The following is a 17,391-nucleotide window of genomic DNA, read 5'->3' as shown; positions in this document are numbered from 1 at the left end:
TTGAGAAATGTTGTGCGTTAGACAGAGGCATGCAGCCCCTGAAGTGTTACTGGGACTCATCCTGAAGAAGAGCTGCAACAACTCAGCCCTGCTTCTTTCCTCTGCTCCGGGACAGGAGTTAATTGCTATTATCCTCTGCCAGCCTGCTTCCTCTGGCAACAATGGCGCACAAGAGGCCAAGGCCTCATCAAGACCCCCAAATCCTCCCTATTCTGCTATGCCCATTGCTGCATGCAGGTCTGTCACTTCTCCACCATCAGTCCTGGCAGGCTGTCAAATAGCCAGCAAGCCCACAGGTCACAGGGAACCCCAGGGATACCCACCTTAAAGACAATAGCATATCACATAACTGAGCTATTCCCCTTTTCCCTCTCAGCCTCCAACCATTCCCTTTCTAGTGTTTGCTGATAATACTTGTAGTGATTAACAAGAGCAACTTTCACAGTGGCTCTCTTAACAACATATCATTGAATTGTCTTTTATTTCACAGAGCATACCTTCTTTGTTTTATCATTCTGAAGTATTTCATCTGGAGAAGTTGAAATCATCTAAGTTTTTTTAATGAGTGATTTTTTCTGTATCTCTTTGGATTTGTGACCCATAAGAATAAAAATCTACAAAGACCCTTCCTGAACATGAAAAAGGTATGCTGCACCTTTTCTTTCAGAGTCTAATAGAAACATACTCAACTGTAGAAACCAAACTGTACCATTTAGTTAACTCTGCCTTGCACTTTGCATTCACTGACCTGGTAACTTTTTCTTGCTCTATGAAAAAGAAGGGTTCACCAAAAAACATCTGGTTCCTGTAACTTGCCTTATTTCCACTAATACTAATTTTTCAGAATAGAAATGGCTCCTCATGCACAGGGTAATTCAGAAGCCATCATCTAGGCCCCTTCTAAGCCTGTTATCCTTGGATGTGTGCAGATACCAGTGTGTTCTGGGCAAAAAGAGGTACTCTTCCCAAACGGCTCACTACCTGTAGTTCCCATTGCTGGTAGCTAATGCTGCAGTGGTATGCAATGAAGACTTGTTTCTGAAGAGACATGAGAGTCTGCAAAATTCACTTTTCAAGACTGCCCAATCTATTCTTTAATGTTTTGCAGGTTCCCAGAGGACTACTGCATACTCCAAAAGTTATTTTGTGATAGGCAGTAGGTACTTCTCTCTTGAACCATGCTATAGCAAGTATGCTATAGAGCCATATGATGAATCAAACCTGCAAAACCAGGTATCTCCTGGTGGCCCAGCATGTGGGAATGGTCTCAAATGTTCCATTTCAAATGCTGCTGCGCATTAACTCAGTTCCTTAAGGAATTACTTTTAATAATAATTAAAAAAATCTTAAGAAAGCTGGAGGGGTCACCAGAAGAGAAAGGATAGGTCTTCCATCCATCACCTTTTATAGATATCCTCTAGCCACTTTTCATCATCTTCTTCCTCATTGTCTATCGGTTCCTCTGTTTCCAGGGGAGAAGGAATGAAGAACTCAGGCCTGGGACGTGGTTTCCTGATATGAGACTTCAGTCCAAACTTGCGCTTTAGCAGGTGGAACTGTTCTTTGACATAGTAATAAAATTCATATTCGTATCTCATGCGTTGGTAGAGGATTTGTATTGCTTCTGGAGAGGGGACGGTCTTTTTCACTGTCACAGTCAGATTGCCAAGTTTCCTATGTTCTGTAAAAGAAAACAAGCAATGTTGTGGGTGCTGCTTAATGAGGCCAGACCTAAACTTTTTTAATGACTAAGGCATTGCTCTGCTGCGTTACTAATACAAATGAGCTCAAGCTGTCTCCCTAATAATGGACTTACTTTTAACAAGAGATGAAAAAATACAGATGTTTGAAGTCAGACTTGCATGTTTAAATATGGCTACTTCATACGTGGCATTTGACAATGTATGATGTCACCAAGGATTTTAATTGGCAATGAATGGTTATCTCAACATGCAAATTAGGTCATACCATTTATGAACATAAACTACATGCAGAGAAACCCATAATCTTGCCTAGCTTTGGAAATTTTGCCTAATGCATGTGAAATATATCTCCAGTACACAGCTGAGCTGAACTAATCAATTACTTCCTATGTAGCATACTGTGTTGTGTCTCAGTGGTGCTTTATTATTGCTCAAATCTAAACAGGTATTTACCAACCTGAATCCACCTACCACCAAAGCATTGTTGGCATCACCATGATTCCTCAGGACCAAATGTACCTGATGACCTTCTTGTTCTTTTTTTCATTAAAGTAGACTCATCTTCCTGTCAAGACCTGGGACTGGAATATTTCAGTATGTTTTTCTTCACCTGACAACTTTTGCTTCGGTAAACTGAAATAAAACACCCTTATTCTTGAATTAGAGTTACAAGCAAAAGTACTGAATTGCCTCTGCCTCCTCTTTGGAGGAGTACATTAATCTCCAATGAGATTAGTACGAGGTGTAAAGCCAAATCTCAAGGCAATCATTTTGCTGTTTTAACACATGGCAATAAGCTGCCAGAGCATCCTAAGTATTTCCTTCTTCTTCAAGATAGAAACATAATTGAACATCCACTGTGAAGAAGAGAACAGAACGAGCTAGAAGTACTGATCTGTAACATCACTGTACGACCCCTAACAACTGCAACTTTCTGTAGGAGAAATAGAGGTGAATGTTACACTGATGAAGTACTAGCTTCTATAATTAGGTTTTCTGAAAGCTCAGTGCTTCAATCCAGTAACTCTGAGAGAACGTGATGCCTATGGAAATGACTGTAATAGCCTCAGAATACACCTGTGTCCAGACACGGCAAGCTGAATGGGCTTGCATGGAAGCAAGCAGGTGCCAGTTAGACGTTCGTAAAAAACCTTTATCATGGCAAGAACAGATGGACAGTGCAGTGGAGCATGCAAGTTACAAAAGCTGTGTCTCTGGAGGATTTTAAGACTAGATTCATTGATTCTCTCCTGAGGGAAGACTAGGGGACATCTTAATGCCATTTCCCATGACTCTAAACCTAATAGATTAATTTTAATCTTGTCAGCCCTTACCTCGCTTCCTTGCTCTTTGCTACAACAGCAAGGTCTGCATGAGAACTGATCTATTTATTTTTTTGTTTCAGGATGTCTTGGCTTCTGATGCTCATTCTTTCCTTAATATCTAGATCCTCTATTTGTACAGCCTCAAATGCCAAACAGCAATCCTCATATGCTACGTGACTACATAGATAAACTGTTGCAGTGAAGAAGAGCTGGATTTTGATATGGAAACCTAATTCTTATTGTAACAACAGTTCTGCAAGTTGGAGGAATTCAAAAGGGTTGGGCCATGAAGCGTGGCAAAGAGAAAACTTACAAGGAGGAAGCAGGCAACAAAGAACATTTCATGTTTCCAACTGGATTCCAGCAGCAGTGATCGCCCTCCCTTTCAGGGGGAGTCCCTGAATCAAAATGGGGTTTTATCATGGGCAGTTTTGCTCATGTGAGCAGTCCAAACCCAGGTCTTCTGAAGCACCTGCCAGCAAAGCTAAACACATCCTTAGCAGCTCCACAGTGAAACACGTTTTCACAATCACACATACTGCTAAAGGATGGATTGATGGTTCCTAGTAGGAAAAGTGAGTTGTTCTTGGGATTCCACAAGCATTAGGTTTATCCAAGAGAAATAACCAAAAATAACTTTTTAGAGAAGTAAGGAATTTTAAGCAAAGGCAAACTCATATGTTTCAAGAGGTAATAAAAGGTAAGCCCAGCTAGCAAACATAACAGCAATGATCTTTAAACAAAAAGTTGGTATTTGCAATGTTTTAAATCTTGAAAAGTACAAGAGAGGTGTAGAGCATAGCTATGTGAACATGAACTGCTTTCTTTATATTTTAGAAGATATATATTCATATAGCTTAGAGTGTCCACACCTATTAACACATTTGAATTTTCAGACAACTGACACATTTTCCTTCTTCAGAGTAAAGCAATTGAAGAAAAAGAACATGAAAGCCATCCATTTTAATAATACTGCATGAGACAGCAAATGCTGCTGGGCTGGACGTTCTCATATTCATTTGACTTCATTCTGTCACACGCATCTGGTGCAGAAGAAAAAACTTACAGCTGAAAGAGGTATTTCCCCTCTCAGTTTTGCTTGCCAATTGCAGCAATTTGAACTGCTGGAAGAATATGATAGAGAGGATAGGTTGGATACAGAGGATAGGACTAGCTTACCAAACTTAATGCTGTTCTAAAACACACACAATAATTATTTGAAAGATTCTGTTTTGCATTTGTACTTTTAATTCCTTCTCTAAAGGAAGAATGCTTTTCATTAGTTGGTAACAGTTAAAACATGCTTCTCTGCAATTAAATGGACCTTTCACACTAAACTTTGTAGTTCTTTACACTGAAATCTGTCTCTACTCATATATCTAACTAATGAAACAATATTGTACACAGAGTTCTTTGTTCTTTAATTACACTGCTCTATGGTGATATATGCTCTGTAACAACTGTTCATAGTTTATTAATTTGTATAGTTTTATTTAGATAAGAGTAAAAATGATTAAAATATATAAAAACTAAATTAAAAATAAAGAAATTATCTTTAACGTGCTGTCTAGCTATGAAAAAATGTAGAGGAAGGATCACGAAATGCTTGCATTTAAAATAGACATTAGCATAGAAAGCACTACTTGTAGCTAGTGAATGGTGTGAAATATTTTTGCTGAAAACACTGGGTTCCACAAGACCTTAGTCTCTTTCACACAACTGTTACCCATACATCACAATAGACTAACAAATATCTCATCTTTTTAAATTATCAGTCACGTGTCCATGTTGCCATTGATGGCTATTAGATGACTACAATACAGGAAGGACACTGTACTCAGTCTGTCCTTGGGTGAGAAGGTAACTGCTGCCTTATGATTACTGAGCACTTCAAGACATTCCTCTTTCTGGTGCTTAGCTGGCAGCTCCCACCAGCTTTGCAGTCTGGTTTTCTTTACAAACTCAGCAGCAAATATACACTACTAAATATTGCATTTATTAAGCTTAAGCCTTTATACTGCTTGCCAACTTCATTTTTATTTTACATAGGTTATTTCTGTCACAGAAAACTCCATTTACCTCGCTGCAAAAGCTCTTTACTTATATAGTCCCTCCAGGACTCTAAGCGGGAAAAGCCACTTCTTACAGCTCCAGTTTCCTTCGGTGGCTGCTCCTCCCAGCAGAGAGAGGCACTTGTGTTATGGCCCAGGAGTGCTGCCAATGATGACAAGGTGAAAAGCACTAGACTGTTTTCTTGGGGGGGAGGTCAGTGTGGGGCAGGAGCAGCCAAAGAGGAATTTACTGGTGGTGTGCCAGGCAGGCAGCAGCCCACCAGCCAGGTGCTGCATGCTACCCTCATGGTGGGCAGCGAGAAAGCAGCAATATGTACTTCTCCTTTGAATTTGCAGTCAACATCGCATAGAGGATGCCGGAGTACATTCAGTTCTTTGCTCTATGCACCCACCTACCTCTATTGACGCATACATAGAAACACACACGCTCTGGAAGGCTACAGGAGCAATGTAGATTTTTTGGCTCCAGTTGGTTCTTGCAGTACAATCGTCAGTAACAGCAGTGTATCAATAGTTGTGAGGCACTGGTTGTCAGATCGTGTGAGTTGGGGCTGTGCCTGGCTGCAGGCTCAGTCTTTTGATAAAACTAGTGACCTTTGCATGGTCTTTTGCACTCAATTTTTATTTAGACTGGTTTCTAATCTGAAATATTCTTACAAGGCTCTTTAATACAAATATGGATGAAATCACTGAACTGCCCCTTGAAGTCACCTTAACCATCTCTCCTCATCATAGGGGCAAAATGGAAAAATTAGGTAGATCTGGCTTAAAGCCAAAATAACAATCTGCATACGCTACACAAACCCAGCTGTCCCACCAAAGGACCCCCGTTTTATGACCTTGGAGAGAACTAACCATATGGAAGGCAACAAACTACACCATTTACTTTTTAGGGTTATTTTTTCTTAAACTATGTTTGCTTTGGCATTCTTTTAAGTTACGTAAAAAAAAAAGTACTATACAGTAACCCAACCTCCCAGCGCAGCCTGCTCGTGCCTTGAATTAAGCCTAAATTGGTATGCAGATACAGATGAAGAAAATGAAATTCTTTTGGGTTCCCAGGTGATGAATATTTTACAATTACTTTTCCTGCTTTAAAAAAACCCAAACAAACCAAGAAAACTGCATTACTCACTGCAGCAAATCAAACCATAGGGAAAAGTGGTTTTTATACTTTGTGGCTCAAAAAACCACCTTGGATTGCCATATTTAGACAAAATGATCCTAAAGACATTCTCCACCTCAGAGGAGAATTTTGGAGTCTCCAGTGCCCCTCCATTTCGGTGGATGTGAGGCAAAGGTTTGCTCCCCGGGGTGAAGCTGCAGCGAGCCCAGCACCCTTGGTGCTCCGGCAGGGAGAGGTGAGCCAGGTTGGAGCCAGCACAGGATGGCTGCAGGCAAGGTAACTATGGGCCTGCCCAGCTAATACTCGCAGTGGAAAACCGCACACTGAGAGCTCTGCTACTCTAAGGCTGTGCGAACACGATGGCTGTCACAGATATAGTAAACTCATTTCCTGGAACTACACGGGGAGGCTGGGTGTTTCAGTGGTATGCAGCTGAGCTGCAGCACATACCTTCTGCTCCACAGTTTTAAATGGAAATAAATGTATGTCACTGTGGTTAGATGTGACGTAGGAATCGGAGAGGGCCTCTGCTTGATTTGCCACTCAAATGGTCACTGGAGTGCTAAAACAGGGCTCTGATGGCTATGCTAGAAATGATCTCCCCCCTGAATATCTAATGGCAGCACAGCAGAAAAATTTCTGGCATAATCGATTCCCTTTTCAAACTTGAAATTTTTAGCTGGTATCTTGAAGGATATCTGGGAAAGGATGGTTTTGGGAGAAAAGACACTGATGTGTTTGGCTCACATGCTACCTTTCCAGTGGTCATAATGCTGCTACCACTCGGGAGCATGCCAGGTCCAGGGCAGGTCTCAGGTCCCTGGCAGAAGGAGGGATGGTGCACCATGGCTATACTATGTGACTGAGCACCTCACATAGGTTCATAGAATCATAGAATGGTTTGGGTTGGAAGGGAGCTTACATGTGCTAAAGGAAATCAAGTACAGTGGAGAAAACCTAACAGAGTCGATGACCAGGAAGAAGTGCATTAAAAGCCAAGGTGGATGGAAAAGTAAGTGGTAATTTGTCCCACACCATTTATTAGTTTTATCTGTCTGAAATATTATGAATCCCAATTATTAACCTTCTTACTGCTAGTTTACTCTCTTCTTCATTATTCACATCAACAAAAAAGCGTGCAATTTTTGACAACATGTAGATAAAGATGCGACACTCGTGTGCATACTGAGGACAGTTATGGTAGGCTCACTAGCAATGCTTGCTTTGTTTTAGCATTTCTGTCCTGAATTATTGTGCTGCTTTGATAACATGGAATGACTCCTAACTCCAGGGCATTAGCAAAACTCTAGCCCACTGGCACACTGCAATGTTCTGTCTCCTAAAGATCAGATATAGAATCATAGAATCATAGAATAGTTAGGGTTGGAAAGGACCTTAAGATTATCTAGTTCCAACCCCCCTGCCATGGGCAGGGACACCTCACACTAAACCATGCCACCCAAGGCTCTGTCCAACTTGGCCTTGAACACCGCCAGGGATGGAGCATTCACAACTTCCTTGGGCAGCCCATTCTGGTACCTCACCACCCTTACATTAAAGAACTTCCTCCTTATATCCAATCTAAACTTCCCCTGTTTAAGTTTTAACCCATTACCCCTTGTCCTGTCACTACAGTCCCTAGTGAAGAGTCCCTCCCCAGCATCCTTATAGGCCCCCTTCAGATACTGGAAAGCTGCTATGAGGTCTCTATGCAGCCTTGTCTTCTCCAGGCTGATCAGCCCCAACACTCTCAGCTTATCTTCATACGGGAGGTGCTCCAGTCCCCTGATCATCCTCGTGGCCCTCCTCTGGACTTGTTCCAACAGTTCCGTGTCCTTTTTATGTTGAGGACACCAGAACTGTGCACAATATGGATCTCTCTAAAAGGACTGTTTTCCAGGGGTCATGGAAACATCCAGAACTTGAGAGACCTGCAGTCAGATCTCTGCACATCGGATGTCTTATCAAACAGGGATCTTGGGACCAAATACACCAGGCTGTAATTAGCAAAGACACTGCGAAACGATGGCTGCCAATGACAGACTGAGCTCAGGGAGACAGTTACAGCAATGCTCTTTCTTTTTTCTTACCACTACAATGAATAAGGAAACCAGATGGACAAATAATGTTACTTTTAACCTAATATAATTTCATTATTAACATGGACAAAATGCAGAGAGCTCAGAGAACGATAACCTGGCAGACAAAAATGGAGGGATGACAAAACAGAGATTAGCCAGGAAAAGCTCACAGAGATTATCTGAAAGACACATAATCAAACAACTACTAATGCTCAAGGATGTAAACACCACGGAGTCATGGCACAAAATCAGAACAAGAAACGTGGGGGGGGGGGAAAGTTAGTGATAAATGTAAGAAGCTCCTTGAGCCAATAAGGCTGAAAATAACAAAAGAAGTATCTTCCTACATTATGCAAGTAACATTACTGGGGATATGTTGCAGAGGTCCACAATGCACCAGTCTGACTGTCAACTGGATATTATAACAGCGACATGCATTCAACAGAGCTCTGAAATACAACTTAAGCTACTGAAGGCATTATAACACTATTATGAAACACTTGCCCTATAACACAGCAATGCAAATAGGTAACTTTCTCCATACTTTGAAAACAGCTACAGACTTTGAGGTCTCTTCTCCAGCCATTAAGCACTTATCATGGAATCTCAGCTCTCCTCTGGGAAACTTCACAGTCTTATGCTTTTGCTCCTACCAATCCAGAGATGTGGATCCAACAATGTGGATCTCCAGCTGCACGGGCCATCTCAGCTGTACCACACTGTGCCTCTACTGCTGCCCCAGCCTGGAAACAGGCTGTATCTCACACATGATCAGATAACAAATCTCAGCAGGATCTTCTAAGAAACTCCTTTATTTGGTACACTTTAATGCTGCATTCCCAGTAAGGGAAGTTAATAAAGAAAGAAAAAAAAAGGCTGAAATTTAACCCATGTTGGTAGAGAGAAAAGGCATTTTCTTGAGAATGTGGTCAGGTACTTTACTGCTGTTAAGCAGCTTCTAAGTTGAATTAGACAGAGTTGAAGGTGCCAAAACCAAAGTCATCTGCAGAGGAAATGCCAGGATTGTCTAGTTCAAGTTGCCGAAAGAATTGCTATGGTTGCAGCTCATATGTAATTTCCAATTCATTTTTTTATAGCTGTATAAGTATTACTGAATGGATCCAGTCAAATCTGAATCTGACAAAGCCATAATTTAAAAGTAGGTTCTTACAGATCACTTGCGTGATCTGCACAGCATTGCACAGCAGCTTACGCAGACACTAACATTACTTTTTTGCAGAGAGAAGAGAAAGTTCCAGTGATAGAGACAAATTCCAGCAGCACTCACGAGCAGGAAGAGCTTCACCACAGGTATGTGATGCAGCAAATCTGCAGAGATATAGCCTGGGACTTGAGAACCTAGAGCAGGCATCTCGCTGTTGTGCTCCGAGTCACAGCAGGCTGCTATCTGTGAATTTTGTCTGCAAAAAGGAAGCAATGGAAGTGGTATGCTCTGCAAGCTTAAGATGTCTAAGTGGGATGGAGTGAGGTGGAGGTGTTTTTATTTCCATATATAGTACTGGTGAGTGCAATGCTGGCATATAGCATGCAGCTTTGTAACCACATCCTAAATCAGAGACGATATGAAAACAGCCTCAGAATGAATACTGGGGTTGGAAGGGACACTTCAGAGAAAGATGATAAATTCATTCTGGTCAGCTTACCAAAAATACGATGATTGAGAGGTGACTTTTTTACAGCATCTGCATATTTTCCTGGTGAGAAAAATATGGATACTGAAGGGCTGGAAGCAGAAACCAGAGAAATGTGGATTGGAAGTAACACACAGCTTTTTAAAGTGGTGAAGGTGATTAGTCACTGGAACAAAACAAAGAGTTGATCTGCTATCACTTGGTATTTTTGCATCCATGCTGGGTAACTCCAGTTTGTGATCTCTGTGCAGAAGTAAAGAGAAACTCTGTGGCCTGTAGCACAAAAGAAGCAAGCTGAATGACCCAATGGTCCACTTAAGTCTTTCATAGATTTAAGTTCCAAACATCTTGCAAGTGTCAGATTCTATCTCAAGAGCACCACCTGTGAAAGCCTTTTAGTCAGTGCCTTTGAGATACCTCAGTGTAAATATCATTTTTGGAAGACATCTGAACACCTAATATGTACCTTTTCCAGTCATCAGCTGTTCAAGAGTAGTGGTCGCCACACTGTGCAGCATCAGGCCTTGCAGGTACGTGAAGTAACACTACACTTCTACATTCTATTCTGAAATTTTTTACTATGAGGGTGGTAAAATACTAGCAGGCTGCTCAGCGAGGTGGTGGATGTGCCATCTGGAGACATTCAAGGCCAGGCTGGATGTGGTTCTGAGCAACCTGATCTAGTTGAAGATGTCTCTGCTCATTGCAGGGGGGTTGGACCAGATGAGCTTTGGAGGGCCCTTCCAACCCAAACTATGCTATGATTCTATGATTTTATTTTTTTTTTTTAAAGTTCAAGAACATGGCCTTAAAAAATACTAATTCTAAGTGTTGCCTCCTCCTGTGTTCCACGAGCATACATACAAGTGCTTATTACTTTATGTAAGAATAACTACTGAAATGAGAAACAAAAGTAATTATACTAACTAGGGATAAACTAATGGACAATAATAAAACTTATGCACTACTGACAGAATATAAAGGACTGGAAAATGTCCATTACTGTATGAAAGCTGCTGTTAAAAGGGGGAAGGAGAGAGAGAGAGAAAGCTACCAGTTCCCTTCTCCCTTGTGAGAGAGCTGCCAGGTCTAAGATTTTCTCCCAACTATGTCTGCAGACAGACAACTGAAAGCCCTGAAATAGCTTTACTTCTTATTATTGCAAGTTACAGGCAGTCAAGAGAAAATTCTCTCTTTTGCCCTTAGGTTCTTTTGTGTATAATGAGCTACGGAAGATGGCCAGGGGCTGAGGCACTGGCGAAGAAGGAAGAATGCTACCAGAGCAGAAACAACACGCTGTTCCTTTCAAGTTCAGACCCTCCTGGCCCACAGCCTGACTGCCTTGGCTAGCTGCCAGGGTATTGGGACAAAGGCTTCCTCCTCTGGCCAAAACCGAGGAAAAGGGTCTGTTGTTTAACACAGGCAGACTTGTATCAGCAAGAGAAAAAAATAAAAAGAAGGGGAATTATATTAACTGGAAGTCCTGAGAGAGGACAGTAATCTCCCAGTGTGGCTAATGCAATTCTCACCCCATGCTTTTCCTGAAGAGGGGACGTTTTGATTCTCTGCTGTTCAGGCTAGAAGGCAAAGTGTAACATCTCAACAGGGCTAAGCCCCAAGACTTCTAGGGTCTTCACGTCCCCCAAGGTTCCTATGAGCTAGAAACAAGAATGCATCTCTCCGCCTTCCAGGAAGCCCCAGACAACACACTGCTCCCCTCCATGCCTGCACTACTAAGCTTGAGTGAAGGGTGAGCATCCTCACTCATAAAAAGACAGAAATTTCTGTGCAAGTAGCAGACATTGAAGCATCTGGCAGATAGATAAGCCATTTAGCTACCTCAGGACTTCACAGCGACCAAGGCTCCTGCTGGCTTTCCACAGTCATTAAACGCCAGTCAAGGTGAATTCACACCTGGGCTTTTTGCCATCTCTGTAACAGATCTTGCAGCCCTGGTCTGCGAAGGGTAACCTGGGACACTTGGGGTTGGTTCATTGCAAGCTGAGAGGTCATGCCCCTACCTGAAACCTCCGAGGCAGATGCTGCTGCAGGGGTTACACAGAGAAGCGGTGGCTCTTCATGCCCACCTCTATGCCTCTTAAGCAGCACAACCACAGGCGACAGATGAGGACTTGAAAAGGGAAGAAGACAATCCCTAGGCCTAGTGTATCTCATTTTTGAGCATCAAAGCACTTGGGTGAGGCGAGCTACCTCAGAGGCTGCATCGCAGGATGTAGTGTCTCAGTGAGCTGTGGCAGGAGACTTCCCCTAGCAATTATTTATGTCTGCGAGTTTTCAGAAGTAGGCCCTAGTTCAGGGAGAAGGCGTGATTTTAATCAGCTCAGATTAATATAGATGAATACAGGACATTTTTTGGTACTCAGATGCTGTTCAAACACCACCAAGATTTGCACAGGCATGTACTTGCTCTGTATTCCAGGCAACAGATTTTCTTCCTGAAGGAGAGGGAAATGACATTTCTGACATGTGCATGTGAGACCAAGGTCTTTGCAGATGAAGGCCTCCCTATGAGCCCTGTGCATCTGCACCAGCCAGTAGCAAAGTCAGCTCTCATCTATTTACAGTGACTTATGCCATCAGCTCCAGCACACCTTGACCATTCTCACTCATGTATCAGCATGAAGAACAATCTATTGAGGAAACAGAGTTTGCTCAATGATCCTTTTTAATTCAGCTCACATTTAAAGTTACTGTGCTGGCAGGGAGGACATACGTGGGTATGTTGTTCTGCCATCCGTCACCCTGTTTACAGGAAGTATATTCTCAGTAGCTGTAACTCTATTGCAGGTTAAAGGAATTAGCCGAATACTGTGGAAACATCCATGAATCAGAACAAGAGATTTACAGGGATACGAAAAGCCATTGCTCCTGCAAATTGTCTTGTGTCTGCAGTGCTTCAATCAATAGTTTCAGTCCAGTGTTCGAGAGACTGGCTAGTATCAAAGTTCACAGGATGACTGCACTGTTTTGCTTTAATGACAGTATGAGCCCTGACATAATGACTACCATGCTTCAAGGTTATATCACACAAAACTTTCCCTTGTGCTTAAGAAAACAGGAGATAAAATGGCCTGCTGTCTTTTCCATTTCTGTATTTATGGGCACATGTAAACATTAACACCTCTGAAAGAGGATAAAATGGGACAGAAACCAGGGAGGTTGTGACGGCAATTAGGAAGAGCTCTTTAAGAAAAATCGATTTTGGGAGGGAGTGAGGTTACTAAAAAGAACACTAAACCTGCAGCAAACCAGGCTTTTGTTGAAGAACACTGCAATTTTCTACACTGTGACCTTCAACAATGGTGAAATAAAGGCCCTCACTTTTGAACATTATTCAACATTATGCAACATTAAGCGTTGCATCAAGATAAAGAAACTGTGTTCTGGTAGGTTAACCTCAGCCAGCAGCCAAGCACTTATGTGACCACTTCTCATTCACCTTGCCCCCATGAAGGGACAAGGGAGAGAACAGGAAGAACAAAAGGGAGAACATTCATGGGTAGAGATAAGGATGGTTTAATGAGGGGGGGTGGTGGGGAAGTGTGGGGGGAAAAATTGATGTGATGGAAATTGATGCAAAGGAAATTCCCTCACCACCTCCCACAGACAGATCAATGCCCAGCCAATCTCTGAGCAATAGTCACTTTGGAAGCCCAAAGTGTTTCTCCTCCACCCCTGCTTTTATTGCTGAGCATGATGTTATATGGTACGGACTATCCCTTTGACCAGTTTGGGTCAGCTGTCCTGGCTGTGTCCCCTCCCAGCCTCTTGCCCATCCTCAGCCTACTGGCCAAGGGGACAGTGTGAGAAACAGAGAAGGCCTTGATGCTGCATGACCTCAGCAACAGCCAAAGAACTGGTGTGTTGCCAGCTTTGCTTTGGCTACAAATCCAAAACACAGCACTGTATAGGCTGCTATTAAGAAAAGTTAATTCAAACCCATCCAGAGCCAGCAGTAAAAATGGCTGCTGTCAGGTATGGGCAAACCTGTCACTAGGAAATTTAAAATACAAAGTATTTACATAATGCTCAAAACAGGCACAATGAATCACATGAAGTACCCACTTCAACTTCATAGGCTGATTCTAGAAGGAAGAGGGGACCTATAAGTAAATTTAACTTATCTGGTAAAGTAACATAGAAAATAACAGTAAGAACAAAGAATTAACATTTCAGTGGCCAATTTCAACATATACTCCTCAAAACAATGAATCTGATTCTGAATCTACAAAATCCTATTCAATTTTCAGAGCTTACCAGAAGAATAAATGCCCAAATTTCACCCCTGCCCTTAAGAAATCCTTACACCATAAACGATCAGCTTTTCAAAATCTGTAGACAGAATGCATCATTGAATAGATTTAAAACAAAACAAAAGCCAAACAGAATATTTTAATGAAGCTCTGTGGAAAACATGTTGAACAAGTTATCTGAGAGAATGGTACATTCAGGGTTTCCACAGTAACAAAAACAATGAAAAAAATTAAAAATAAGGCAGCTTTGTAAAGGCATATCTGAAAAATCAAAAATTAACCTCTGGGAGGCTTGGCATATATTTGCACAGAAAGGACACCTACAGTGTTGGATGTGTATATGCACTTACACATGGCAACAGGGCTCTAAGGTGCATGCTTTGACCTAGACTCACCAATGGGAGATAATGCATGCAATCAGGTTTTGTCTAAGTGCGTAGTGTATGGGTCCCAGAACCCAGTTCAGTGTCTAGATGGAGGACAAGTTCTCCTATAAGCCTGCAGGTGCTGGGAATATGAAACTGCAATCCTGAACTCTTTAAGAATACATTCCTCACAGGCTGCTCTAGGGTGGCCAGTGACTATGGCCATCAGTTTCTAAACAACTCAGGCACATCATATTCAGCTGAAACTTCATCCATCTGCTTGCCACAGTAGTTGACAGCATTCCTGGCACATTCCCACATTCCCAAAGCAATTAATTTTGTTAAGTACATTTACTGAAGAAACAAGAATCCTAAACTGAACAACACAGAGTCCTCATAAATATAACTGCTTTTTCTTTTTTTTGTCCGAGTAACAGTGGGAAATGAAAAACCACAAGGCTGAAGGAAGTGAAGGGACTATTTATGTAGCATGGGAAAAATTAAACTGAGATTCAACGCTTTAAAGTGGGTGATATCTGTTTATCAAAATACTTTTGTTGTATCTCTTTTGCCTTTGAGTATCCAGTCTGTCTGCTAAGACTTAGAAACAGTGATGTGGTGCTAGATTCAGCCTTTGGTTTTAGTGGCAATCTGTGTAAGTTCTGCCACTACTTTGAAACCAAAATGTTGGTCTTGCGTTGCCAATTGTTAATAAAATATACCAATGTATCGCATGTCATTTTTTGCAAAACCACTAACACATGTATACAATATGGGAAGATGTGTGGGACTCGGATTTTTTCCTTTTCTGCACATGAAATACAAATGGCTATGCACTAACTATTTATTTCTATTAAAACAAAACCTGTTGAACAAGTGGGATGTACACCAAAATGTGGTCTGGAAGGATAACAGAAGCAGCCTGTGAACTGAATAGCTAAATTAAGCAGGAACTCAAACCACTGATTTCTACAAGTAGCTTGAAATAACATGCACCAAGGAAAATAATTTTCAGCGATTCAAACCAGAACCTTTGGCTCAATAGTGAGTCTGCCCTTAAGATAGGCTAAATAATGTGTTCTGCAGCCACACAAAGTACTGGGGCGTGCCAGGGACCCCATGCCGTATTCTAGCAGCAGTACAAGCCAGTGCCAAGTAAATGCTGAAATTCAATATACAGACAAACATGATTAGCAATTTCACTGCTCTTCTGTTAGTAGAAGTTCTAGATGAACGGGGCTGATATTTTTGGTAAGCTGTTGTTAAAGTGTAAGAAGACAGACTGAGGTTTCTTGCTTTAAGCCTCTTGCACTGGCATAGCTGCACCAAACAGGCGAAGTTATGCAAGCTGGCAATTTGTTCCTGCTATTTTCAGCTAATACGCCAGTTGGTCTTGCCATGTCACCCTCTTCAAGGTCCCCTTGTAGTTTCCAGACTCCCCAGGTTTCCTGTCTTCTGCAGTTCATTCACTCTAAGCACTCTTCTATAGCAGCTGCTTTGTTCATCATGCACGGTGTTCTCAAGAGTTTACCAGAAAAATCTTCCTCTTCATTAATCTCCTTTGATCTTGGCAAGGAAGTCCTCGGCTTCTGCTGTGTTTCTTTGTCCCACATGGAGCTAAGTCATAGACTTTGCTCCTGCAGACGCTGCAGGAAAAGATACTACCAAAGGCACTAAAAAAAAATGCAAATAAAAGAACCAAAACCCCCAAACAATTCCACCAAAAGCTTAGCTCAAATAGCACTCAAAGATGACCTACCCATTGGATACATAAGAAAAGCACTATAAAGGCATGATATAAACTTTGTTTTTACACACATACTTCATCCTTGCCTCTACAAACATTACTGTATGCCAACTCCTTGACAACATCCACCTCCACCTTACTGTATACAAGAATACGGCATGAGTGAGAAATATTCTTGCTGCTGAACTCCAGGCATCAAACAAACCCTCAAACAGATAAACAGACATTTACTTCTCTTCAGTGATTGCGCAGAGTGTTCAGTTTCCCTGGTACATAATTTAAGCACCTGACATTAATAATGCCTATACCAAGTGAAGTAAATCAGGTTTGCCAGCTGCCTGAAGACCCTTCAAAGATCAGTCACAGCCACTGTAACATTGGCAGAGCACTTGCAGGGACAGTGGACAGCGGAAGAAAGCTTGAAAGATAAAAATAAGTCTGCAATGCCCACCAAAATATTTGGTGGTATTTAGGTTAAAACAGGATTTTCTGTGAATATTTTCATTCAACATTTCAAATAAACTTGCTTTGGCCACATGCTCATTCCTGTCATGCCTGATTTCCACTAGCTTTTGGGAGATGTATATTATATATCAGCCACACATTAATCCCATACTCTCATTTTATGTAACAGTTATGTAAAAGTGCACGTTGTTGCATAAGCAGTAAACCTCCAAACTTGTTAACATCCCAAAAGCCCTGAGACCGCACCTCTGCAAAGCACTGGGGGCTCTGGCCAGACTGCACACATCCATGTTCTTTGCACACAGGCATGCACCAAATACTCTGCTGCAGCAATAGCAGTGTGCTCCACATCTTTCCTCAACACAGGCCCAACACAACCAGCCACTGGGCTCTGCCAGTAACTTGCGTTGCACTTTCTGGCTAGAAACAAGCAAACAACAAAACAACCCACCCCTCCTCTCCTTGTTTTATTCTAGGTCCAACAGTACTCTTTATCTGTCTCCTTTCCCCCTTTTTATTCCACAAAAAGCAAGAGATCAGATAATGTTGCTGATTGCTTGGAAATGAATCAAAGCAGTCAA

General features: G+C 41.8%; 1 protein-coding gene across 1 annotated transcript in view; it reads right to left on the bottom strand.

The window, feature by feature from the left end:
* Positions 1 to 1,397: 1,397 nt before the first annotated feature.
* UST (uronyl 2-sulfotransferase) overlaps positions 1,398 to 17,391 on the bottom strand; it is a gene marked incomplete at its 3' end in the record, with an annotated part of 167,240 nt that continues 151,246 nt past the window's right edge. Inside the window, exon 8 of the mRNA XM_080614498.1 lies at positions 1,398 to 1,681. Coding sequence (XP_080470624.1) covers positions 1,398 to 1,681 — 284 coding nt within the window. The remainder of the gene's footprint in view (positions 1,682 to 17,391) is intronic.

This window comes from Psittacula echo, assembly GCF_963264785.1.
Source record: "Psittacula echo genome assembly, chromosome: 4".
NCBI classification, from domain to species: domain Eukaryota; kingdom Metazoa; phylum Chordata; class Aves; order Psittaciformes; family Psittacidae; genus Psittacula; species Psittacula echo.
The sequence above is the reverse complement of the archived record's forward strand: the minus strand, read 5'-3'. Positions and strand labels throughout refer to the sequence as shown.